The following is a 27,531-nucleotide window of genomic DNA, read 5'->3' as shown; positions in this document are numbered from 1 at the left end:
AGTGCCAACCCAGAGAAACTGAGAAAAATGTCCTGTGAAAGGCAGTAAGTGTCACCTCCCTGACAAAAGGACTCCTAATGGCACAATGCATTATCTAGTTCCAAAACAGAAAAGGTAATGGCTGTAAGAAAAAGGAGGGTAGGGAGGGGAAAGGGAATATTCACAATTTTATCCCAATAACTAACTCACCCAAAACCTTACCCGAAATGGGGTGTTGATTCGACTCGTGAGAGTGTCCAGGATGTGGACGTTCTCGTGCTGGTGCAACAAGATGAAACGGAGGAAGATCTCGAGTAGAGCAGGCTCGGAGATGCTACGCAGGAAAAGGTCCAGGTATGCAGTTGTGGTCATGACCTCCTCCACGGTCACCTGGGACCAACGACAGAGGGAGGCCAGGTGAGCATCCTCTCGGTACTGTGACGCAGGCCTCCCGAACTAGTCCCCTGGCCTCACTGCAGTGACCCCATCAAGGCAAGAGCACACCTGCCACAGGAACACAGTTCAGAGTCATCTGAAATCTGTGACCTATTCACATCCCGCAACACCTCACACTGCTTTGCCCTTTAATTCAGGAAGGGAAAAGCAAAGGCATAAAGGAGCAGTTCAAGTGTTCAGACAGCCCCAATCATCAAATGCAGTTCATACAACTTAAAGTTTTAGTCTGTAATCAAGAAGGGGGGGTGGGGGGCCGGGGTGAGGAATGAAAAGTGTTTACATGGTCAGGAAAGAATTAGAGAGCTCAGCGTAACTTGTTACACCATTAGTCATTCAATAGGTATTTATTGAGTCCCACTATGTACAAGGAGCTAGAAACATTAAGAACATTTTTTTCATTTTGTCCAGGAAGATGGATTATATCTATAACCTAACAAAATAATATAATAATAAATGTCCAATGAGAAGTGTAGACACAAAGCAAGGTGGATGTTCAGATGTTTCTGGAAGGTTGCAAGTCACATTTTTATAGCTAAATAATGGGCATAAAGCATTACTATTTATAAAGTGCTGTAAGAGCTTACTGTTTATAAAATAATGGTGACTATTTTCCTTTTTTTTTTTTTAATTCAGTGAGAGGAGGGGAGGCAGAGACAGACTCCCACATATCCCAACACAGATCCATTGGGCAAGCCCACTAGGGGGCGATGTTCTGCCCATCTGGGGTTTAGCTCCATTGCTCAGCATCTGAACCCTTCTTAGGCTTGAGGTGGAGGCCATAGAGCCATGCTCAGCACTCCAGCCAACTTGCTCCATCGAGCCATGGCTGCCAGAGGGGAAGAGAGAGACAGAGAGAGAGAGAGAGAGAAGTGAGGGGCAAGGAGGGGAGAAGCAGTGGGTGCTACTCCTGTGTGCCCTGACGGGGAATCAAACCCCAGACATCCACAAGCCGGGCTGACGCTCCACTACTGAGCCAATTGGTCAGGTCCTGGGGACTTGTTTTATAGTACAAATTAGTACTTTCTATATGTCATGAGTTTCTCGTGCAGTAAAATGTCTGTCTTTTAGGAAATGGAACACTATGGAGAGTCAAGTTTTTCAAAGAGCTGAGGATTTGATGCTTAAAGCATCAAAAAATTAATTCAGCCTGACCAGGTGGTGGCACAGAGGATAGAGCGTCGGACTGGGATGCTGAGGACCCAGGTTCGAGACCCTGAGGTCGCCAGCTTGAGCGCAGGCTCATCTGGTTTGAGCAAAGCTCTCCAGCTTAGACCCAAGGTCGCTGGCTTAAGCAAAGGGTCTCTCAGTCTGCTGAAGGCCCACGGTCAAGGCACATATGAGAAAGCAATCAATGAACAACTAAGGTGTCACAATGTGCAATGAGAAACTAATGTATGATGCTTCTCATCTCTCCGTTCCTGTCTGTCCCTGTCTATCCCTCTCTCTGACTCTCTCTCTGTCTCTGTAAAAAAAAGTAAAATAAAAAAAAATTAATTCTACTATTGTGATTGGGATTATTTTCAGAGCCATCATATACCTAAAAGCAGAATCTAAGGTCTCTCGATGAATAGGGTTCCCCAGTTGCCTTACTGTCTGTAGTTCAAAACACGCAGACAGGGCTGCATGACAATCACCAGGGAAACAGTTCAAAACTTCAGATTGCAATCCTCCCCCCTAGAAATCTCAGAACCCTCCCCTGCCATGAGTCTAACGTGCTTGATGATAAATGAAATGGGCAGCATCCTTTTAGCGTGATGACAACTTCTCTTTTTCAGTTTTTCATCTTCTTTATTTCTTCCTTAAAAGTGTTCTCTGTCACTTTACCATACTGTTACCGGGCCATTCCTTTTATATACATTTCTCTTCCCCTTGTAATTTTCTGCTTGCAAAATCCACAGAGCACTGTAGAAACTAGATCTCCAAATCTGCTTATACAAGTGTAGACGGGCCTTTTGCAGATGCGCCTGTGAAGACAGGTTTCAAGTACTTCTGACTTCTTGGTTCTTAGGTATGTTATATTATAAATAGATCAGTGGTTCTCAGCCTTTTTCACTTGCGGACCAGTGAGAATAGAATTATTTCAGAGACCGCTAAGGCAAAAATAAAAACCATTTTAGTATTTTGTGCATTATCTTTTAATTATAATACTATGAAATTAAAAATCTCTAAAATAACCAAACAGTAAAATACATACATTTTTAATAGAATACAACTGAAATTTCTAGAAAGCAATATTTAATTCAAGTAAAGCTAGTGCGAAATCTGCTGTTGCTTCTTTGCAAGAACACTTGATAACTGAGATTGCAGTTTTGTTTCTGAGAGATGAAGTGTTGCATTGACATCCATTCAGTTTCTGTTTGGTTTTTATTAGTGATAGGGCCGAAAAGTTTCCTCAAATAAGTAGATAGTAGAAAATACGATTAAACAGGTAATAGCTTTGTAACTAAGAGATGGATCCAGCGGGATCCAAAATTGTGACAATAATTGCATTTTGTTTGGACACCAGGGTGACATCAGAAGACAAACCTATCAGTTGGTTTTTCTTTTCACATTGATTAAGGGAACAGGAGTTGATATCTTTTCCATGAATGGGTTATTGATCCAGAGGTTACCTTTGGGGGGATCCTCATTTTCAGAGTAATACTAGTCAAAGTGTTGGACTAATGTTCTTAAATGTTGACTTATTATATTAAAGATGAATTTCTGGTTGATGTCTGCAGCATCAACAAGTCGTGGAAAAGGGGAGACATTTCTACATCTTCTTCTTGTATGCGACTTTCACAAAGAAGTTTAATTTTTTAATGCATTCACCTTATTTCTTAATGTAAAAATGCTTGTGTTAATCCTCTAAAGCAGCGGTTCTCAACCTGTGGGTCACGACCCCGGCAGGGGTCAAACGACCAAAACACAGGGGTCACCTAAAGCAATAGGGAAATACATATTTTATTTTAAAATGTATTGTATAATAAATATGTATTTTCCGATGGCTTTAGGCATGTATTGTATAATAAATATGTATTTTCTGATGGCTTTAGGCGACCCCTGTGTTTTGGTCGTTCGACCCCCGCTGGGGTCGTGACCCACAGGTTGAGAACCGCTGCCCTAAAGAGAAATATTTAGCTCATTGAAGAGGCTAAATATATAGTATCTGCCATATATGCAGGCTTAGCCATCCATTCTTCATTCAACCCAAGGTCTACTGATGCAGAGTTTTGCTCTTGCAGAAACTGTTTCATGTCTTCTCTCAGCTAAAAAAGGAGTGAAAGAGCACTTCCTCCTGAGAGCCCCCTCACTTCTGTATGGAGGAGGAGATGTGGGTGTCGTGAATGGCGTGCTTTCACGTAGTGTCGTCAGGAGTTCAAACCTCGACTACAAATATCATTAACGATCTTCACTGCGTCATTCATCACTGTGTTCAATTCAGGGGAAGTTTCTTTGCAACTAAGTACTGCCTGTGAATCATACAGTGTGCGGACAACATTTCTGGCTATGCAACATCCTTCATTTTTGCAGCCACCTCTGAGCAGTGTCCAGTCATGCTCGCAGCACCATCTCTACCCACTCTGATGCACTTTCCCCAGTCCAAGCCCTCTGCTTGATAGCACTCATTAGGGGCATTGAATATCTCTGAACTAGCAGTTTGACCAAGCAGATCAAGGCAACAGAGGAATTCTTCCCTAAAGTCTTTATCATCAATATACCTTATGAAGCAAAGTAGGACAGCATGGTTACTCATGTCAGTTGATTTATCAGGTTGAAGGGCAAAACTTTTCGATTTCTTTATACCCTTAACAATTTGCTCTTCAATAACATTGGCCATATCAATAATTCTTCTCTGAACGGTATTGTCCGAAAGTGCTATATAGCCTTGAGTTTCTGTGCGGCTTGAGAACCCAAAATTTCCCAAGTGACATCAAGGATGCAAGGCTTTACTAATTCTTCACCAATAGTGAACAGTTATTTTGCTTTTGAAATTTGAAGGGCAGGTAAATAAGCTGCTCAAAGCAGCAATTTGTCCTTAGTCATCAGTTTCTTCATTTGAATGTTTTGACTTTTCACTGGGTGGTGTAATGTTTCAAAAAAAAATCCAGTGGCTTCTCATTAAGATCACTATGCTTTGAAAACAAATGATGAGTAAGTCTGAAGGTTTTGTTGCATCATTTGACAGAATTTCAGAACATAACAGACACGAGGGCTACGGTGCTAATTCACTGCCAGGTGCTACAGTGAAAACAAGTTTGAAATCCTCTTCATTGTACTACCTAACAGTTTCCTTTTCTTTTTTCGCTTTCTGTTGCACCTTCCAAATTATCAATACATTTCTTTTTCACTGTTTCTTTTAACCTTGAAGCACTGGTACCGATTTCTTTTCCGTGTCATCATTACTTTTCTTTGGACTATTGTCTTCACTTTTGAAGATGGTTTAAATGTTTTGCTGTGTTTTTCTTTCCATTTTGTAGGGTTTAAAATTTACAGCACAATGACACCAAATCACACGATAATTTATTTGCAAGCAATGTGGACATGTCCTGAACAGGTGAGTACATCCATGACTATTTGTGCAAGTGTGAGAAAAAAATGTACTAGTGGGAGAGGAAGGGGGCTAGTAAGGAAAACACGCGACAGATAAAGTTTTACCACACTGTGTACAATAGTGCATTGTGCTAGAAACCGGTATTGGGATTCCCAATGCCATGTGTCTGATGCACTGAACACTACATAAATTTATCCAAACACTATTTCTATTTGCACAAGCATAAAAAAAATGTACGACAGCAAGGGAGGGGGAGGGACTAGGGCCTGCGTGTAACTTAGCCGGCTGGAAACAGACACACACAACAAATAAAGTCCATCTCACTGCACGTAACAGTGCAGCACAGTACAAGCTGGTGCTTGATTTCCAAACTCCACATGTACAATGTGTTGAGCACTACATAAGCTTGTCCAAATGCTTTTTGTCTATTGTGCGTGATTCGTAAATGCTCTGCATGGTGCAAAAAGTTGTTTGAATGAGCCTACGCGTTTCAAACATATCTAAGACAACCTCAATAGGATTTTCATCAATGATGCAGGCTGATAGTGGCAATCACCCTGAGCATACGGAAATCCAACTAAGATCCTTGGGTCTAGAATCTTCATACAACATCAGGGTGGTTAACTCTTTTGCAGACCAGCATGGTTTAAAAACGTTGTTCTAAATAAATGAATTCAGGTGGACAAGAGATTATCAAGTCAGTTTTGTCTGTTTTCTTTCATCTAAACAATGCATGTCTGTCTACACACTGCATTTCAATCCACACTTTCAGAATCCATTGACAACTCGCCCAGCAGTTCCCACGGTGGCCCAAGCCCCACATCAGAGTGCAAACACCCACCCACCCCCACCTCATTCCCAATGTTGTGAGAGCCTCAAATATTCAACACACTACTATGTCATCTGATCAACTTCCACAGGCTCCTTGGGGCCCAAATATAGCAAAGGAAACAGGTCAACATCAACTACTTGGCAAATAAATTACCTTGAGTAGTAAGTACTTCTTGTGAGCTGCCCAGTTTCTGAAACAAACGGCTTCTATCCTTGTGTTTTCTAGTTACAAAGGAATGGCACTCAACCCTGTCCTGGGACACACACTGTGTCTTTTTCTGTATTACTTCAGTGTAATGTACCAGTCTAACATATCGGCAGCACTTAATAAACGTTTCTTGAATAAATGTCATCCTCCATGGACCCAATGATTTACATTAGCCAGAGCTGAGCTTAATTTTTAATTTTTCCCTCTTCTCTGCAAATGCTCTGAAGGCCCCAGGAAGTAGGGACATTTTTAAAAAAAGACATAAGGTAACTGATGTTTCTAAGTAGCTAGAGGTGGAAATGACTCAAAACACCTAACAGGTAGTTTCATTAGCTCATGCCCATTCCACTATGACCATCTTCGGGTCCTGCAGCAGAAATTTAATCCAAAATCACTTCAGCAAAAGCCTAATTCCCTAACAATATTGATCACTAAAAAAATAGCACCAATGACTCCAAAGGGGCCATGCATGTATTTTCTGCAAGATCGTATTTTCATCTCACCTACTTGGGAGCACTGCTGGGTGGAGGCGACCGGCAGAATTCCAGGAGTTGTCTTGGTGCCAACAATGCAGCATCAGCTTGTCACCCCTTAAGTTACATATGACCTTAATAAGCTCAAAAGCACAGCAATCAACTCTTTAGACTGTAAGTCTGAGTCTTCGGGGGCTGACATAAGAGGAGGGCACTAAGCATCTATTGTTTACTACTCTTGGGCTGGATAAATGAAAGCTTTCTTTTTCTTTAAAGAAATCAAAGCTGTCATTTATAAGCTAAGAAGATTTAAGAAAGCACATGGAGGGGCAGCATTTACATAATGTGGTATAAATATTAAAGACCCAATTCTATGAAGCAACAGGCTGCCCACTCATTTAAATCGAGGTCACACTCACCTTAAACTAACACCCGATCCAGGAAGATCTGGCTCACTCTCTTTCCATCTCTTCCTTTCTCCATACTCTCCGAGCCCTTAGGAGCCTTTTATCCCAGAAAATCTTCTCCTGCCCCATTATCTCACTTTTCAGAATCTTCCTCTAATCCCCGGAGTAGGGAACCTCCGCAACAAGGATGAGACCAGAGCCTAAGTGTGATCTATTGAAAGCCAAGGATAAACCAGGAGAAAGCAGTTCTGCTGTGCAGAAGGTGCCACTGAAGCTTCCAGGATGTATTAGCCAAATACGAAAGTGCCTCCTCCTCACGGTCCACTTACAAAGCACAGTCAGCTGTTGATATAAGATCTTTTGCCTTATAGATGACTGTGCATATTTACTCACCTTGTACTATAAAGGACTGCAGGTAGCTACAAATATACATAGAAATTCTAGAAGAAATAGTAAATGAGGTTCTATTTTACCACCATAAAATACACAGTAACAAAGCTTAAGGATAGTAAAGCTTAGGCATGTTATTTCTTACTAAAGGTAGAACAGAATGACTACAATAATCAAAGGAAAACTTGTCCTACAAATAATTATCCTTCAAATTATCCTTGATAAGGTTAAGTACAACTGTTAACTAAATCAGTGTATCTGCTTAGGTGCTCTTTTATTTTTATTTTTTCTAGCTGAGGTAAAATTGGTATATAACTATATTAGTTTGAGGTATACAACATAATAATTAATCTTTGTATATACTACAGTGATTACAACAGTAAATCTAGTTACCATCCATCACCGCACAACTGACCCCCTTCACCCACATCACCTATCCCCTAACCCCCTTTTCCTCTGACAATCATCAATCTGCTCTCTGTATGTATGAGTTTTGTTGTTTTGTTTGTTCTTATGTTTTGGTTTTTTTATTCCACATATAAGTAAAATCATATGGAATTTATCTGTCTACCTGACTTATTTCACTTAGCACAATACGCTCAGGGTCCATGCACATGTTGCAAATGGCTGAGTAATAGTCCAATGTGTATATATACCACATATTCTTTATCCATTCATCTACCCATGGACACTTAGCTTGCTTCCATATCTGGGCTATTGTAAATAATGTTCATACTATAGAAAGTAATCTACAGATTCAAGGCAATCCATATTATCATAATATTCCAAAGACCTTCTTCATAGAACTAGACACATAATTCTAAAATTTGTATAAAAACACAAAAGACCTTGAATAGCCAAAGCAATCTTGAGAAAGAAGAACAAAGTTGAAGGTATCACACTCCCTGATTTCAACTATACTACAAAGCTACAGTAATCAAACAGTATGGTACCAGCATAAGAAAGGACACATAGATCGATGGAACAGAACAGTCCAGAAATAAACCGCACATATACGGTCAATTATTTATGACAAAAGAACCAAGAATATACAATGGCGAAAGGATAGTCTCCTCGATAAATGGTGGTGGGAAAATCAGACAGATATATGCAGTGGTGGGATTCAAATAATTTAACAACCAGTTCTCCACCCTAATGACCATTTTAAGTATAAAAAATATATACTGAAAGGTAGTTTATTATTTCATGTATCTAATACTTAAATAAGAACAATAAAAGAGGTACACAGAACTAGATTATGTTATAAGAAAGAGTCTTAAAATACTAATGAAAAACTATTAAACAATACCTGACAAAAAAAAACAATAAAACTGTTATTTAAGATATTTCCATATTGCTTCTTGATTGGTGTCCTCACTTGCAATTTTCTTAGCTTTTATGCGAGCATCAACAGCTCTGTGATTTATCCTTAACCATCTTTTCACTGTAGGAGTAGGATCCCATTCCATTAGAATATAAATGTGTGATTTCCACACTGGGCGGCTGCCCAAATGCCCCCCTTAGAGAGAACCCTGATTATGAGTGCCATTTTAACAACCAGTTCACCAAACTCAATAAAAATTAAGTGTTGGTTCTGCTGAACCAGTGTGAACTGGCTGAATGCCACCACTGGATATATGCAAAAGAAGGATACTGGACCACTCTCTTATATCATAAATAAAAATGAACTCAAATGTATTACAGAACTGAATGGAAGACCTGAAATCATAAAACTCCCAGAAGAAAACACAAGCAGTAACCTCCATGCCATACATCTCAGTAATGATTTTTTGGATCTGATTCTGAAAGCAAAGGCAACAAAGGCAAAAGTAAACAAGTGGGACCACATCAAACTAAAAGCTTTTGCAAAGCAAAAAAAAACCATCAACAAAATATTTTAAAAACCTGCTGAATGGGAGAAAATACTTGCAAATCATATATCTGATAAGAGGTTAATATCTAAAATACACAAATAATTCAAACAACTAAATAGCAAACAAACAAACAACGAAAACCCAATCTGATTAAAAACTAGGCAATGGATTTAAATAGACATTTTTCCAAAGAAGGCATGCAGATAGCCAAAAGCTACATCAAAATATGCTCAACATTACTAATTATCAGGGAAATGCAAATGAAAAAACCACAGTAAGATATCACCTCACACCTATTAGAATAACTATTATCAAAAAGACAAAAAGTAAGTGTTGGGGAGGCTGTGGAGGAAAGGGAACCCACGGACACTGTTGGTAGGAAGGTGTATTGGTACAACCACTACAGAAAATAGTACGGAGGTTCCTCAATAAATCAAAAGAGAACTACCATATGATCCAGCAATTTCACTTCTGGGTACTTATTCAAAGGAGACAAAAACACTAATGTAAAAATATATGTGCAAGCCTACGTTCATTGCAGCATTATTTACAGAGCTTAGCACTCCTGTGTGCTTACTGTTCCACCTGAGTTGTAGAGAGGAGCCCTGATTCGGGTACTTAATTTTACTGCTCTCAAGTCCAGTTACTCTGTCTTCTGACATAAATTTCTCTCTTCGCCCACCTGTCCACCCTCCACTAGCCCTTACCTGGTCCTCCTTTGTGCCAAGCACTATTCACCAATCCCTAGAACTGGTGTTTTTCAAACTATAGTTACAAACCCAAAAGTGGGTAGTAATATAAATTTATTGGTTCACTAATGTTTTAGATCATTCAAATAGAAAGTGTAAAAGTACACTGCATGTATAAGAGTAAGTACTATGTCATAAAACTTTTGTATTCAGATTTTATCCAAACTATATGCAAGACAAAATATATTATATATGTATGTGCCTTGTTCTATATTCAGTAAAACACACATAAATACATAAATTTCTGGCTGTGTGTTGCTGTCAAAAACATCTGAAAAACACTGAAATAGCCCTGCAATAATCAAACCAGTTCACATGCCACCATGTCACCCACCAGTTCTTGTCACCAGCTGTGACCAAGCATGGTCTGGTCTGGAAGAAGCACAGGCATACTTGAGATCAGTTCTCTGAGTAGGATGGCAACTGGATTTACAGCACATCTACTCCTTTTTATCTTAGCCTAAGAGCTCCAACAGTACATTTTTTTTTTGTATTTTTCTGAAGTTGGAAATGGGGAGGCAGTCAGACAGACTCCCACATGCACCCGACTGAGATCCACCCAGCATACCCACCAGGGGGAAATGCTCTGCCCATCTGGGGCGTCGCTCTGCTGCAACCAGAGCCATTCTAGTGCCTGAGGCAGAGGCCACAGAGCCATCCTCAGTGCCCGGGCCAACTTTGCTCCAATGGAGCCTTGGCTGCAGAAGGGGAAGAGAGAGACAGAGAGGAAGGAGAGGGGGAGGGATGGAGAAGCAGATGGGTGCTTCTCCTGTGTGCCCTGGCTGGGAATCGAACCCGGGACTCCTACACGCCAGGCCGACACTCTACCACTGAGCCAACCGGCCAGGGCCACATTTTTTAAATTAAAGTTTCAAGCTTCTCAAAAATAGACGAAATAAAGAGTTTGCTTTCTTTTTAAAAGGGGGTGGGTGGGAAAGGAGGAGATGACAGCATAAGTCACACCCCACTTCTATAAACGCTCTCAAAACCGGCGGCCGGAGCCCAGCCCCGACACTGTGCCCACCACGGCAGTGGCATGCCACTTAATGCACAACATAGGAGGGAAATTGAGCACACAGACATTCCGACCTTCCTGCCATCAGCTCTAGTTGGGAAATTCCATTTGCATCTAAATTAGCACAGAACCCTCCCTCTAATGGCAGGATTATATGTGTCCTGAAAAATAAATTTCCCACCTGCTGTGTGTGTGTGTGTGTGTGTGTGTGCGCGCGCGCGCGATATCTAGTCACATTGGAAGAAACAGATGGATCCTACCTTCTGTCACTCAGGCAGGTGGCAGGCAGGAGGGTCAGGTGAATGTTGCACACTCTCCAAGTTAGAAACCACACTTCCTTGGCTTCTCCTTTGACTAAAGAAGAGAAAACTAGCAAACCAAGCCTTCAGCTGGGTCATCTGTGAGCTCGCAGCCCCAGCGGTTCCCACTGGCACTTGAGAGAATGATGCCCAGGTGAACACTACGCACTGAAGCCAGCAGTAGGGGCAAGGATGATGAGGCCAGACTGCACGAGACAGGCATGAAGCGGTCTTTCCAGGGAACACAGGCTGACCTGCTCGCTGCTGCTAGAGAGACACGCTAACGCACAGGCAGGTGGCATGGCCACCCGAGTGCAGCCAAGGACAGAAGCTGACTGGACTCTTCACAGCCACCCTCCCTCCTCCAAGGACACAGAGCTCCAAGAACACTCCAGGACAGGAGAGACATAGACACCCTGGTTCTCACGGAGCAGCCCAAAACTCAGGACAGAAAACGTTCAATTATCTCAAGTCTGAAAAGAGTCTACAGTTGCTCATTCAGGTCCCCTCTCTCTGGGTCCCCTCACCTCCCTTCTGCTCCTGGACCTCGAGGCGACACACTCCACTCCCACTGCCAGAGGGAGGCTGGGAGGGAAACGGAGGTGACATCCAAAGAGGGTGAGTTTGGCTATTTATTCCAAAAAGAGTTGAGGAAGGAGGGAGTTCACATGATGACAGCAATGACTTCAACAACATATTTGAAGGAAAAGATGTTAAAAATAAAGCCAGTCACTGCCCTTCTTCCCCAGAATGTCTTCAATGAATCTGTAATGCATTAAATAATTAAATCAACTGAATATCATTTCATGAATTAATGCCATATCATTAACTTGTACCTTCTGAGGGAAAAGGGAAGGAGAAAGCAAATGGCTTTGGTGAGTTTTTTCCAGACCCTGGATGGTGAAAGACTTCACCTCTGACCACATGGAAGGTGGGGCCAGGGTCTGTGGGGTGAGTGGCAAGCCAGGAGGGGGTAGGCAGTCAGGTGGGGGGTGCAACGTCACTTGCCCTGCCTGGGCCGTGGGGGCACTTCCAAGGCCCCGAGGCTACCTTGCTGAGCCTGGCCCCCCTGAGGCACACTCTCACACACTTGAACTGGCCCCAGACTGAGGTGTGTGGCTAGACACCACTCTTAGGGACTACCTTTCCTCCAAGTGCACCTCCTCACTCTCTCCCCAGAGTGAAGATTACATTGTCATGAGTACGGTCAACTCTTCCTGATGCTCTGCCTTGCCGGCTTCCTACCGTCCTGCGCTTCCTGGCAATGGGAACACATCAGGAAGGGGCCCGTGCAAGAGACACCAAGCGTATGTGATGTTCCGCAGTAGAGGGCTGGGATAAAAGGGTGACGAGTCACAGTTCTGAGTGTTTTGCTATTGTAAGCAGAAGCCACAGCACTGGGACATTCTAACTCAGACCTGCACCTGCGTGAGACCATTACCAGGCTTACGGAGTCATGGGAGCATTGCAGAGACCTCGGTGGCCGGCAATAGGCAGAAAACTAGGCTCTGTGGTTTTCAGAAAGAGTACAGGCTTTGGCACGACAGAGACCCAATTTCAAACCCTAACTTATGTTGTGGTACTTAATCTCATTGAGCTGGTTTCCTTTTTGGAAAAATCTAAATAATTTACTATCTTTAAAAGAATTGAGAGGGTTACAGTTAACGTGCATAAATCTCAACACTTAGAGAGGACTCTCAGTAACCCTTTAGTTAGCCATTATTTTCTGATTTGGGGCATCCACCTTAAAATAAGCCAGACTGGGGCTAGAAAGGACCTGGATGCAGGTGGGGCAGGGGAGTACCCAGTGATCAAAGAATAGAATGTGAGTTGTACCCACATTTGGGGGTGGGGGTGGGGGTGGGGAGTACAAGAGCCCTTATTGAAAGAGACCTACCTCTACTATTTCCACTCAGTTCCCCCCACCCCAAGCATTATGCAGAATCAGGAAATGGTGAGGTAGTCACAGGGGTGGACCCCAAAAGAAAGTGTGCTCTGGGACAGGCTGGAGTTAGACAGCGGACACTGGAACCTTCTAAAACCTTGCTTGTCAGTGTTAGCTAATTTCAACCTAGTTCTAATCCTGCAGGGCCAGCAGACCAATATTTGAGACCAGAAATGAAGCTGCCACCACCACCAAGAATGACCCTATTTATGTTCAGTGGTCCCATGATGCAACTGATTTTGACCAAGTTGAAAGGTCTCTGCCCTCATAACATCAATATTGTTTCCTGTTGCCTCTCCCACACCTGTCCCTAGAAGAGTCAGCACATGGATACTCTAAAGCCTCCCTTTCCATCCTCTGTGTATATAATTTGTACCCTACTACTTCATTATAATGTATCAGAATGAAATTCAATACGTGATCCATTACAGTGCAACCTCATTCACTAGAGTTTAGTTATTGAAATACTGCAAACATCACATAAGAAAGGTATTTCCTACTCTGGCTCCGAGGTCAGATCTCACAGGGAAATTCTGGGGTATTTCAGTTCAGAAGCAAAGATCTGAAGAGTATTCCAAAGATCACCTGATCCATCCCTTTCTTGTTTACTGATTGTTCCAGAAAGATTCTTCCTTTTTTGATTTGACCCTCTTAGTTGCAACGGGAAGAACCATAAAAACAACATCACTTGACCAGTTTTTAAGCACCAACTGTGTCATTAAAGACTATTCTCAGCGTGCTGTTTCAGCTCTTCAGGTCCACGCAACCTTATGAGAACTGACTCAACCTCTGCAGAAAATACACTTATTGTAAGGACAGCGGGTCCTTATGATATTAGCAGGAATGGCGGAGGCTGAAGATGCAGGCTCAGGAGGGCAGGAGGTCTGATGCTGGGCAGCCAGGACACCAAGACCCACTACCCCCGCTTCCCCACCAGGCCGGGCCACACAGCTCCCTTTGGCAGGACAGGCAGCCAGGACACCAAGACCCACTACCCCCGCTTCCCCACCAGGCCGGGCCACACAGCTCCCTTTGGCAGGACAGGCAGCCAGGACACCAAGACCCACTACCCCCGCTTCCCCACCAGGCCGGGCCACACAGCTCCCTTTGGCAGGACAGGCAGCCAGGACACCAAGACCCACTACCCCCGCTTCCCCACCAGGCCGGGCCACACAGCTCCCTTTGGCAGGACAGTGCAATAGGTCTCGCCTATCAAAAAGCACTCCTCATGGTAAAAAGAAAAAAAAAGATTCAGCCTGCTGTAAAGTCAACCTAAATGTAAGCTATAATTGAAAAAGAAAAAAAAAACCACTTTAGTCTATAAATGAAATAATCTATGTAAAAAATACAGCACTCTATGTGGAACCCAGGAAAAACTCAATCAATTTTAGTTATTAGTAAAAATAAAGTTAACTTGCCCTCACATTAAGAATTAGAGATGAGCTTGACCTGTGGAGCGCGGTGGGTAGAGCATCGACCTGAAATGCAGAGGTCGCCGGTTCAAAACCTTGGGCTTGCCTGGCCAAGGCACACATGGGAAGCAACTACTACGAGTTGATGTTTCCTGCTTCTGCCCACACTTTCTCTTTCTCTCTCTAAAAAATAAAAAAAAATCAATAAATAAAATCTAAAAAAAAGTAAAGCTTGACCAGGTGGTGGCACAGTGGATAAAGTGTCGAACTGGGAGGTGGAGGACCCAGGTTTGAGACCCCAAGGTCGCTGGTTTGAGTGCAAGCTCATCTAGTCTGAACAAGGATCACCAGCTTGAGCCCAAGGTCACTGGCTTGAGCAAGGGGTCACTCAGACTGCTGTAGCCCCTGGTCAAGGCACATATGAGAAAGCAATCAATGAACAACTAAGGTGCCGCAACAAAAAATTGATGCTTCTCATCTCTCTCCTTTCCTGTCTGTCCTTATCTTTCCCTCTCTCTGTCTCTGTCACACACAAAAAAGTAAAAATTTTAAAAAAATTTTAAAAAAGAAGTAGAGATGAAGAAATGCTGTCCCTCAAAACTCAACATTCTTGCCTACCCTGAAATTCTGATGAAACCTCTCAGCTCCCTCTCTTCCAGCCTAGCTCCATTCCCTTCCTCCATTTTCTTCGTGCCTTCATCCATCCTCTAAGATGGCGAAGTTACTGCAGGAATGGCTCTGTCTGACCTACAGTGTGAATTCTCAAAGCACCTGGCGCACTGGCAGGTACTCAAAGGGTAATCAATAAATGTGTCAAGAAGGGAATCAGCAGCCCTGTAGCTAATGAAAACACTGGGTTCTCACAGCCCATGTCGGGATGCTTTCATTAGCAAGGCAGTTAGATTCATTTGACAGTACGTGAAGAGCAGAAGAAATTTTTCTTTTATCACAAATAACATTTCATTGAAAATACAGAGCCTAGCTCATGCCATGCTCTTGAATTAAGGTAACCTAGTCAAGTAATCCTTTGGGGAAGGTAAAAAAGAAAGAAATGCTTCCTCAGGCTCCCCCTTAATTTCTCTTCTTGATTAATAAGACAGTGCTATTGAGTTCTGATGAGACTGACCTTCAGCCCAGCACTGGAGGGGAAGTGATTTATGGGTAAGCATCTCAACCAGCAGCTCCCCTGGAATGAAGCACCTGAGGACAGTTATGAGGAGGCAGCATCTCACGCCTGCCACCCTCGCCCCCAACTCAATCTGCCCGCTGGCTTCAATGGATCGCTGGGGGGTGTCATTTTACACACAGACCAACTTTCCTAGACACCAAGAACTCTAGCAAAGGCAAGGTCTGATAATAAGAGACAGATTTCACTCCTGGCTTATTTTCCACAAGATACAGAAAGACTGCCGCACAGCAAAGACGCAGAAAGCACGGAGGCGTCGGCCCCGGGAAGTTGAGTAATTCTGGTCCTTCTGGTTGTCTTTCCCCGTTATCTCAAACCCGCTCCTCGCCTGGCACTGGGTAATCCCAGGGTGAGGTGTGCAGACGACCACCCTGTCGGAGTTCCTCTATCTCACCCGACATGCAAGTCAGGCGTAACGCGGAGGGGAGGGCCAGTGTGGGGCAAGAGAGGGCTAGCAGAGAAGGCAAAAGGAGCAGACTGTTTACTTCCTTTCTGTCTTCCTTTACATTATTATTTGTTTTGTTTTGTTTTGTTTTGTTTTGTTTTCTTAGGACGACTTAAAGAAAAACTTCAGGGCATTTGTAATGTTTTCTTAGAAGAGTCCAGGGAAAGAATAAAGATTCACACCCACTCTCTGCCCAGAGTCTCCCCTCCCTGTCTCAGTGGTTTTGAAGGTGAACCCCGCCTGGCCACCATAGATAAGGTGGGGCTGGTGGGCGCCCGCTCCTGTCATATCTGTGTGTGGGGACGTGGGACCCTACCAATCTCCTCCTAATTCTGACGCTTAAGAAACAAGTCCTTCTGGGCAACATTATCTCCTTCACACACCTGTTGAAGTTAAAAAAGAAAGAAAGAAAGAAATCCAATGTCCCATTTCAAATCAAAAGTAAATGTAAGCTTAATTCATAACCCTAATTTTCCTCTCCACCATGGGAGCGAAGTGACAGGAAGTTCTGCAGAGAGGTCAGAGGTGAGGAGGCTTCTGGTATCTGAGCTGGTCCCGACTGGTAAAAATGTACTCTGTGTGTGTGGTAAGACAATGAATACAGTTTTGTCTCTGAGCTTTTATCATTTTTAAAGTAGTAAAAACTAGGGGAGAAGAGCTATGCTAGGAGCAGAAGCAGAACCAGTTCTGTCTAGGGGCAAATACTTAGGACCACTGCTAGGCTTCCTGGGAGCCAGCCTCTGAGTCCAAACCAGTGCACACATAGGATTTCTGCAAATTAGTAAAAGAGTCCCTCCCTGGGCGGAGTAGCAGCCTGGGCTCACAATTTGGTAAGTAGATTGCCTGGCCAGAGCAGAAGGCACCTTCTGCCAATTTGATAATGGTGCCCTCTGCTGTGGGAGGACACAGGCCCACGCAAGGGCACACAGGCTAGCAAGCAGAACGGGAACTTCGTCTCTCCTATCCGTCCCCTCGGCAGGGCATCCATGTGCAGTGGACAGCCTGAACAGCCTACACTGGTTCAACCTCTGTTTTCCCAGTAATTACAGTAACAGAAACTTCTAGCTTCCCACCAATAGAAACAATTCCTTCATTGGGAATAAACCCTAATTTTATAGCTAAAAACCAGATTTCCCTACTTCCCTTGCATCTAGGTGTGGGTATATACATATACATACACACACACACACACACACACACACACACACACACACACACACACACACCTTGGCCAGTAAAGGAAAGGCACAATCTCTATATGGAATAGCAAAGGATCATTAAAGTGGGTTTTCTGTTATCCACAGATAACCCTCAGGTAAACTGATACATTGTTTTCTCTGAAAATAAGATGATTTGCTTTGTGAGTAGATTGCTACAGAGATCTCATCCCCAGCATACAGAATACTGCTGCTATATACTGGTGCTCAAAATCCATTTGTTGAGTGAATGAAATTAATAAATGAATGTTTTACATCAGGAGAAGACCAAGTAACACTAGCAGCCTGTAATAAAGCAGAAATGTCAGGACATACCCCATAACCCATTTCCAAATAATCCTCCAAAGCATGACAGCAGTGGTTTCCAAACTGTTTAAAACCATGACCCCTCCTAAGAATTATATTTCACAATAACATGTAATATCTATCATTACTTATTTTATTTATTTTTTATTCATTTTTTTAGAGAGGAAAGAGAGAGAAAGAGAGAGAGAGAGAGAAGGGGGAGGAGCAGAAAGCATCAACCCCCATATGTGCCTTGACCAGGTAAGTCCAGGGTTTCGAACCAGCTACCTCAGTGTTCCAGGTCGAGACTTTATCCACTATGCCACCACAGGTCAGGCATATCTATCATAACTAAGCACAGTGCACACTGATGCTTTCTACTCTGTTTTTAAGTGCTTATGGCCACCTACCAAACTGACTTTTTTTTTGTATTTTTCTGAAGTAAGAAGCAGGGAGGCAGAGAGAGAGAGACTCCTACATGCGCCTGACCAGGATCCACCCAGCATGCCCACCAGGGGGCGATGCTCTGCCCATCTGGGGCATTGTTCCATTGCGGCCGGAGCCATTCTAGCGCCTGAGGCAGAGTCTGTGGAGCCATCCTCAGCGTCCTGGCCAACTTTGCTCCAATGGAGCCTTGGCTGTGGGAGTGGAAGAGAGGAAGGAGAGGGGGAGGGGTAGAGAAGCAGATAAGCACTTCTCCTGTGTGCCCTGGCTGGGAATTGAACCCAAGACTTCCACACACACTGGGCCAATGCTCCATCACTGAGTCAACCAGCCAGGGCCCAAAACTGACTTTTTGATTAATTCATGTGACAAGATTCAGTGTGCAAAAACTATTTAAAAATATATATTTATTTCGATTCCTGGTCAGGGCACACAGGAAAGGTACCCATCAGCTTTCCCACCCTGCCCCTTCTCACTTCTCCCTCCCCGTTCCCTCCTGCAGCCATGGCTCGATTGGAGCAAGTTGGTCCTGCATGCTGAGAATGGCTGCATGGCCTCCACCTCAGGTGCTAGGAAGAGCTCGGTTGCTGAGTAATGGAGCAATCCCCCCCTTAGATGGGCAGAGCATTGCCCCCGAGCGGGCTTGCCGGGGGGATCCAGTTGGAGTACATGTGGGAGTCTATCTCTCTGCCTCCCTTCCTCTCACTAAATAAAATAAATAAATAAATAAACAAACAAACAAACAAACATACCTACTTATCTGTTAACCTTTTTGTTAACTAATAATCAAAAGCCAACACTAACGTTTAATTTTTTAATTAAAAACCTCACATATTTAAAATGTAATGGAAAGAAACAGTGATAGAAATAACCAAAACATTGTGCTTATTTCGTTGGACATTTTTATACAACATAACACATGAGCACATATGTCCTGGGGCCTCTACAACAGAAAACAAAGATCAAATCCACACTGAGAAACCCGGCCTGGGGCATGGGAGGAGCTGACAGCTGTGACCCAGCTCCTGCATCAGCTTCTGCTCGCTGTGCCACACTGGCCCAGGGCAGCGCCCTCTCTCAGCACTCAGCAAAACCAGGTGGTCCTTCCTCCCAGCGCAGCTCCTGACTTCCCACCCTGGAGGGGTAAGGACTCAGACGAGCTGTTCCTTCTCTTTGCTGATAAGGGAATGCACACATGCTTCCTTTCTATGCCAGACTCCTCCAAGTGTACAGGTAAACATTTAAGGAAGGAGAAAAACCATCGCAGAGTGGTAGAAAATGGACCGCGTTTTTATCCCTACTACCTGGTGACCTCAGGCCAAGGGATCTTTTGGCATCTCAACGGGCACAGCTGTGAAACAAGCAGGGTGTCCGGCCTGCCGTGTCACCTACACGGGCAGTGGACCTACGTCACTGAGGAAGGTACACCATGAGATTGGGTGACGGCTTGTGTGGGAAGCGCCTTCCTCCACAGGTTTTGATGAGGACATGAAGAAGCGAGGCTCTACAAGGTAACAGTAGAACACTCTGGCACACTTAAGAGTGTGAATATAAAGCTGGCACATAAATATAATGTAGACATAAAGCCAGCACATAGACCTGCTGTGGCTGAGGTCACGTTAAAGCATTGAAACCTCCCATTTCTTATCTTCCTCTATCCCACTCACTCACACATATTATGCTCCTTGACTCCGAATAGTTCTTTTCCAATCATGAGTCATACTGTTCTCAGCTATAAAGTGATGGCGTTGAACTAGATGATCTATGTTCTCAGTTCCAAAAACCTGGATGAGATTCCTTGACTCCACATCAGTGACATGAAACAGAAGCTCATTCAGTGCTTTGCCTTGGTAAGTTTACCTCCCAGCATAACCTACCCAGAACTCTATTCTGATGTTGTGATGAGGGTGCCAGCCACTTTCTTTTGATACATTTATTTAACCAACTGCTTAATGGAGTGCTTTTCATGCGTACTGTATATGAGCACCTGAGGATACACAGAAGAAGTAAAGTGCGTGGTCCCCAGTGAGAGCTCAGTAAGAGAAAGGAGAGAAAGTGGGGTGTCCTGATGTGCGAGGCATTAGCCCTCTATGGGGACTCTACTGGGACTTAATGGATGGACATACAATATTTTAGACAGGCATGAAGGAGAAAGAATAATCCAGCAGGAATATAGTAATAAGACCAGAGGACAAAGAGGGTACTGCTCCAACTTTAGACTTGCATTTGAAAATCAGGCAGGATGGGGGGTCACATTAGGAGGAATTTTCAAAAACAATGAAGAAGACTGGATTCTCGAATTATCTTCTGCAGGTCATAGGGACTCATGATAGGTTCTTGAGCATGGGAATGGTGATGAAACCACCCCTACTTATTCTTTTAAATATAAATCACTACTTCCACATTTGCTAGAAGTAGAAAGGTAGCCTTTTGTACCGCTGATAGAGAAAAGCAAAGTCTCCAATCCGAATGTGCCCTCCCAGCTACGGGATCACCCAGTAGAGCCCTGGCCAGATCTCTCTGCCTCCCTCCATCACTCAACCTGCGGGAGGAGGAGAGATTCGTCACTTTGATGAGCCTGTCCTTGCTGCTCCCTTTTCCTCCAGGATCTGGGCTGCCAGCAGGAAGTACACATTCTCCTCCGCTCTCCCCACCGCTGGTTCCGTGGTGCACCTGGGTGAGTTTGTTTAATTCTGGGATTCAATCATAGGAAATCTTGCCCATAGGTACAAACCCTTTTCTCCAGCATCAGTTTAATGGGTAATAAAGGTGCTCTTTTGGATTTCCATCCACCTCACTCAGTTTTTATAATCTTCAACTTGTCAGACCTCAACTTTAGACCTCAGTGAGAATACACTGACTTTTCAGAAATGGCAGTACAGGTCCCTTAGCTCTGCATAGTCAGTTTACACTGATTCCCACAAACGCTTTCCACCCTAGGCCCAGAGCTCAGTGACATGGTACCGCACTGCAGACACCGATGTATTGCACAGGAGAGCAGCACCACAGCCCACAGCGTCCTGCCAGGGTCCTCCGCACAGCGATTCAGAACCGACAGCTGTGGTAGTCGGGCCTCACCTCGGTCTGGGCCCCCATCCCGGCATCTCCTTAGCTTCCCAGTGGCCCGACCCTTTCTGGGTGTCCAAAGCCCATGGCACTCTATGCCACCAGGCATGACTTATACTAAAGTAATCCCCCCCAAACTGTATTTTCCCTTCTTCCCTACTAACCCCCTTCCATGCTGTTTAAGTAGAAATCTGTATTCTATCCCCTCTAAGGTATACAAGATAAATGATCAGTGAAATGAACTCTTCTAGGAAACATCTCCATTCCAACTGATTAACATGTGATGAGACAAGTTGCAAGATGCTGCTCATATCAGGATAAAAACTGAATTCACCTCTCCCAGCTGGGACCTCGGCCAACAACCCTTTGCTGTCCCCATTCTCAGCCCATCAGAAGGACAACTGGACACAGAGGTCATGAAGCTACTTATATCTCAGGCATCTTTTTAAAGGAGGAAAAAAAATCTATTATTGCCATTAACATTATTACTACTATTAATAGTAGTTCTAGAAGTAGCTGCCATTCATGGAGTCCCGTTTCTGGGCCAAGCACTGTGTTAGGCGCTTCAAATACATTATCTGAATGAATTCACCTTGGTCCTATAAAGTAGGAATTAGGGTTCTCAACTGACAGATAAATTGAGGCTCAACAACTTGTGCCAAAAGGACACAGTGAATAGCAGGTACCAGTCTACCGGATACCCAATTTTGTGTTCGTTACACTATTTGGGGGAAGTCAGGATGAGAATCCTTGACATTCTCATCCCCTGCCCTCTGAAAATAGAACAAAAATACCTCAAAACTAAATAGTTTTATCAACTATGTGAACTGATTAAGGTCAAGGACACTGTCTCCCACTATAAGAGCTAAAGTTAGAATACTTGGAGTATTTATACTCATTTCTGTCCTTTTGTACCCCCCCCAGCCCCCACATCCCTCCTCCAATCAGTTCAGCTACATTTTTCAGGAGCAAGCTGCCCCAGTGCCAGACCAGGACGTGACTCCAGAACACAGCTTCTCCAAACAACTCCCTGAAAACTTGACTCCTGGAAACCACAGAAAGAATTGAAACTCATCATTGAGCCGACAAGAGACAGAGAAAAACAATGCTCCTAAAGCCAACAGGAGAACAGGATTTCATGTGAGACACAAACTTTCCGACTGCCACCGGGACAAGTGCCCACGGTCTAGAACCAATGCATTCAGATGAGGACAATCACAATGACACCTTAAACTGCCACTCACAAAAGCCCTCTCTTCTGGCCCTCCCTGCTGCTGGCTCTCCCTGAAGTGTCCCCATTCCTCAGACCTGGATCATGCACCAGGACTGACCCCACCAGTACCAATTAGACATGCAAACACGGAGTCACTTAGATGCATGGATTAACTTCATTACTCCATTCCTAACGCAGTATAACTTCTGTCCCCCAAAATACTGGTTTTCAGATATGTCTCTCCAATGTTCAAATTTGACTTGGAATCCAATGACGCACAACACTTTCAAGGGTACACAGCAGTGGTTCTCAACCCTGGCTGTGTGTTAGAAACACCGGGGAGCTTTTTTCAAATGCCCACGCTCACACCCCATGTGGATGCAGTTAAATTGGACTCTCCGGAAGTGGGGCCAGGACTCCCTTATTGACTCTACCACAAAGACCCACTACCACAAAGGATGACAGTGCTACACGGTGCTAAGGTGCCACTGAAAATATATTTCCATCAATAAGAGTGACAAACGTCTAAAAAATAAAAAACATCTGGTTGACCAGTACTTTGTAAATAAAAGGATGACCAATCACATTCATTCCAAAGAAAACCCAGGCCTGGAAGTGAGTGAGCATTTCAGATCACAGGGGAGTCAGTGAGATCACTGCCCTGTGTCGCCCACGCCATCCTTGAGTTAACCTGCTTAACAGGTAAGTACCATCATCCTCCAGCTGCCACAACGCTTTTGCAGAGCTTATGAAAAAGATTTAAAATCTCCACTGAAGGGAAACAAAGGAGTAATTTGGAAACTTCCAAAAACTTCATTTATCCAACTGGGCAGTAAATTACTGTGCATTATTGAATATATTAATTGCCCAAATGAGTACTACAGGGTTTCTCAGTAAGAATAGCCAGATTTGACTAATTCTCAACTATGATGGGAAGGCCCATTACAGAAGAGTTAATGATTGAATTAATGACCAAAAGAATCCAAGTACTGATTGAAAAATCAAGATTGATATATTGCCCATTTCCTTACCCTCCTTCAACCATTAAAAAAGGAAGAGGAAAAGGAGGAAGGAGGAGGAGGAGGAGGAGGAGGAGAAGGAGGAGGAGGAAGAGGAGGAGGAGGAGGAAGAGTTGGAAGGTCAATATGGTGCCTTGTTTTTAGCACTGTGAGGCACAAAGCAACCCTACCATCATTCCAGGCTGCTCACCTCACTCTTGTGATATGAACAAAGGGTTGCATGAAAGAATCTACAGATTCACTACATAAAAAGATTATACCTTTATGCTTTTTAAAGTAGAGGCACCAAAAACACAGACCCGAGCGCCTCTTCAATCCACTAGATGGTGCAAGCTCTCCTTTTCAAGCAGGATGAACAGGAAGAGAAGCTTCAAGCAGGGCATCAAAACCTTAGCCTGGGTGCACCCCAGCAGCCCCGAGTCGCCATGGAGCCTTCAGAGAAAGCGGATTTGCTTGCTAAGAACTCTTTCTATTTTTCAATCAACAAAAGCAGAAAAAGAATTGTTTCCTAAATTCTGCACTGGGAGCTCACCCCATGGAAGGACTCATGGAACTGAGATTTTCTTCAGGGCTGGGCCATGAAAAGGGATGATACCGGGGCCTTGAGACTTAGGAATTTGGGTTTTGGTCCAAGGTTGATTGGTATCAGCTGTGTGAGTCTGAACAAGTCACTTAACCTCTCTGGTCCTCAATGAGGAGCTGGGATTACACAATCTCTGAAATTATGTCTAGTATTAAAATTCTATAGGTACATAGCACACTATGTTCCATCTCCAATTTAATCTCTCCATGTAGATTTTGCAAGAACTTGAAGGTATTAGTAATTCACTTACCGAGATATGAGGTGTTATTAATTTATTTACTGAAAAACATTATGGAGTGCCTACTGGTTGCCAATCATTGGGATAACACTATGTCAAGAAATAAGGATGTGCGACAAATGAGAGAGTCCCTCATTTGATTCCACATACAGCTCCTCTAGGGCACTGAACTCTCATGGACTTCAAAACTCTGAACTCCTAGAATTCTGACAGAATGATACCGTCAAAGGGAAAACCAGACAGCTAAAGCTACTGGTCCTATTAAAGCATTTGACACAAATATAAATATCACACATGCCTATCAATGAAGGGACTGCTCGGTCCATCTAAAATTATGATTTTCCAATGAGTACATAATAAGAATAAAAACGGTATTTACAGAGTCAACACATGCCGTGTGTCAGGCACCATGGTAAAGTGCCAACTCATTTCATCCTCACAAATTCTATTAGGCGTCAAAATGGATCAAAGATCTAAACATAAGACCTGAAACAATTAAGTACATAGAAGAAGACATAGGTACTCAACTCATGGACCTGGGTTTTAAAGAGCATTTTATGAATTTGACTCCACAGGCAAGAGAAGTGAAGGCAAAAATTAATGAATGGGACTACATCAGACTAAGAAGTTTTTGCTCAGCAAGAGAAATTGATAACAAAATAAACAGAAAGCCAACTAAATGGGAAATGATATTTTCAAACAACAGCTCAGATAAGGGCCTAATATCCAAAATATACAAAGAACTCATAAAACTCAACAACAAACAAACAAACAATCCAATAAAAAAATGGGAAGAGGATATGAACAGACACTTCTCCCAGGAAGAAATACAAATGGCCAACAGATATATGAAAAGATGCTCATCTTCTTTAGCTATTAGAGAAATGCAAATCAAAACGGCAATGAGATACCACCTCACACCTGTTAGATTAGCTATTATTAGCAAGACAGGTAATAGCAAATGTTGGAGAGGCTGTGGAGAAAAAGGAACCCTCATACACTGTTGGTGGGAATGTAGAGTAGTACAACCATTATGGAGGAAAGTATGGTGGTTCCTCAAAAAACTGAAAATAGAACTACCTTATGACCCAGCAATCCCTCTACTGGGTATATACCCCCAAAACTCAGAAACATTGATACATAAAGACACATGCAGCCCCATGTTTATTGCAGCATTGTTCACAGTGGCCAGGACATGGAAACAACCAAAAAGCCCGTCAATAGATGACTGGATAAAGAAGATATGGCACATATACACTATGGAATACTACTCAGCCATAAGAAATGATGACATCGGAACATTTACAGCAAAATGGTGGGATCTTGATAACATGATACGAAGCGAAATAAGTAAATCAGAAAAAAACAGGAACTGCATTATTCCATACGTAGGTGGGACATAAAAGTGAAACTAAGAGACATTGATAAGAGTGTGGTGGTTACAGGGAGGGGAGGGGGGAATAGGAGAGGGAAAGGGGGAGGGGGAGGGGCACAAAGAAAACGATAGAAGGTGACAGAGGACAATCTGACTTTGGGTGATGGGTATGCAACATAATTGAACGACAAGATAACCTGGACTTGTTATCTTTGAATATATGTATCCTGATTTATTGATGTCACCCCATTAAAAAAATAAAATTATTAAAAAAAAAATTCTATAAGGCGGATGCCATCATTATCACACCCCACCCCTTTACAAATGAGAAAGATGACCCAGTGAGGTTCAAGATTCTGCCCAAGGGCACACAGTTACCAGCTGCAGGGCCAAGACAGCAACCCTGGCAGTCTGACCATATCAAACCCTTTGCGAGAATGAATATGCTGGATGCCACGACGTCAAAGAACAAACTTGCCTTCCCCCTTGCTCTCCATTCCAGTCTATGTATGTAAGCCAGTGTGCCATGCGCTCTGGCACAGCCTTGGATCCTGCATTGTGGAGATGCTACAGGCATGGCAGCAAACAGTTCCCGAGGAACAAGCCCAGCTCACCATCATTAACAGGAAGAGGAATAGAGATGCCCAAGGCACCACGAGGCTGGCTTCTGGCCAAGGTGATGATAGTGTGGATCCCATGGCCAATTAGCTCCCTAATTGTTCTGTGAATATGCAAAACGAGAAGAAAAGATTTAGGTTTCCATTCCCATAGCAACATGCCCGGGTCCCAGCTGAATATACACTATGTGCCTTATCTGAAGCCTTTCTGTCTACAAAATATTCAGAGATACAGTGCTTAAGTAGGCTAGAAGCTTCGCAGGAGACCTTAGATATTAATTATAAGATCTTCTTGAGGAGAAAAAAAAAATGAAATGAATGCTCCAATAGCTTCTATTATAATCTATTTCCACATTCTCGGAGGCTTTCTACAACAAATAGTAAACATTTCATTATGAGCCACAGCTGGTCCACACAGGATAGCTCTGGGATAAACAACAGACTCTCTCAGGCTTTTCTATATATCGATGACAGGAAGGTGTATTTGTGTATGGATTTAAGCATCATCTTTCCACTCAATAATGGAAAGTGGGGAAAAGTAATAAAGTGACAGTCAACAGGCAATGCCATCTTTATTGTGTAACCTCCAATGACAGGGGGCATTTGTCTCCCCTTCTGCCCACAGCTCTGGTGGGGCTGGGTCAGCGGCAGCACCACGATGCCTTGTAATGTTCTGGGATAGACAGGACATCAGTGAGTGGCCGGTGTTCCCACAGACAACCTCTCCACTTGAGTTTTTATGGTACTGACATCACTCTCTGTCCACAGGTCTTAAGAGCATCATACAGGAGTACAGAGCTGATCTCAAAGGAATAATGGCACTTGTCCAGCATCCGGAGCAATGGGAGGAACTTCCCTCAATCAAACACTGTGCACACATCGGGGGTGGAAACACACTCATAGAACCAAGAAGATCCCAGCCATCTCCTTTCACTGCTTATCTTTTTTTTTTTTTTTTGTATTTTTCTGAAGCTGGAAACGGGGAGAGACAGTCAGACAGACTCCCGCATGCGCCCGACCGGGATCCATCCGGCACGCCCACCAGGGGCAACACTCTGCCCACCAGGGGGCGATGCTCTGCCCCTCCGGGCGTCGCTCTGCCTTGACCAGAGCCACTCTAGCGCCTGGGGCAGAGGCCAAGGAGCCATCCCCAGCGCCTGGGCCATCTTTGCTCCAATGGAGCCTTGGCTGCGGGAGGGGAAGAGAGAGACAGAGAGGAAGGGGGGGGGGGTGGAGAAGCAAATGGGCGCTTCTCCTGTGTGCCCTGGCTG

The 27,531-nt window shown here is 43.7% G+C and overlaps 1 protein-coding gene across 3 annotated transcripts in view; it reads right to left on the bottom strand.

Annotated features, from left to right (window-relative positions):
• Positions 1 to 27,531, bottom strand: part of FHIP1A (FHF complex subunit HOOK interacting protein 1A) — a 254,514-nt gene that overhangs the window by 34,518 nt on the left and 192,465 nt on the right. For all 3 annotated transcript variants that reach the window (XM_066386484.1, XM_066386504.1, XM_066386494.1), the window contains exon 7: positions 202 to 369. In XM_066386484.1, coding sequence (XP_066242581.1) covers positions 202 to 369 — 168 coding nt within the window. The remainder of the gene's footprint in view (positions 1 to 201; positions 370 to 27,531) is intronic.

The sequence above is a fragment of the Saccopteryx leptura genome, chromosome 1 (genome assembly GCF_036850995.1).
Source record: "Saccopteryx leptura isolate mSacLep1 chromosome 1, mSacLep1_pri_phased_curated, whole genome shotgun sequence".
NCBI lineage: Eukaryota > Metazoa > Chordata > Mammalia > Chiroptera > Emballonuridae > Saccopteryx > Saccopteryx leptura.
The sequence above is the reverse complement of the archived record's forward strand: the minus strand, read 5'-3'. Positions and strand labels throughout refer to the sequence as shown.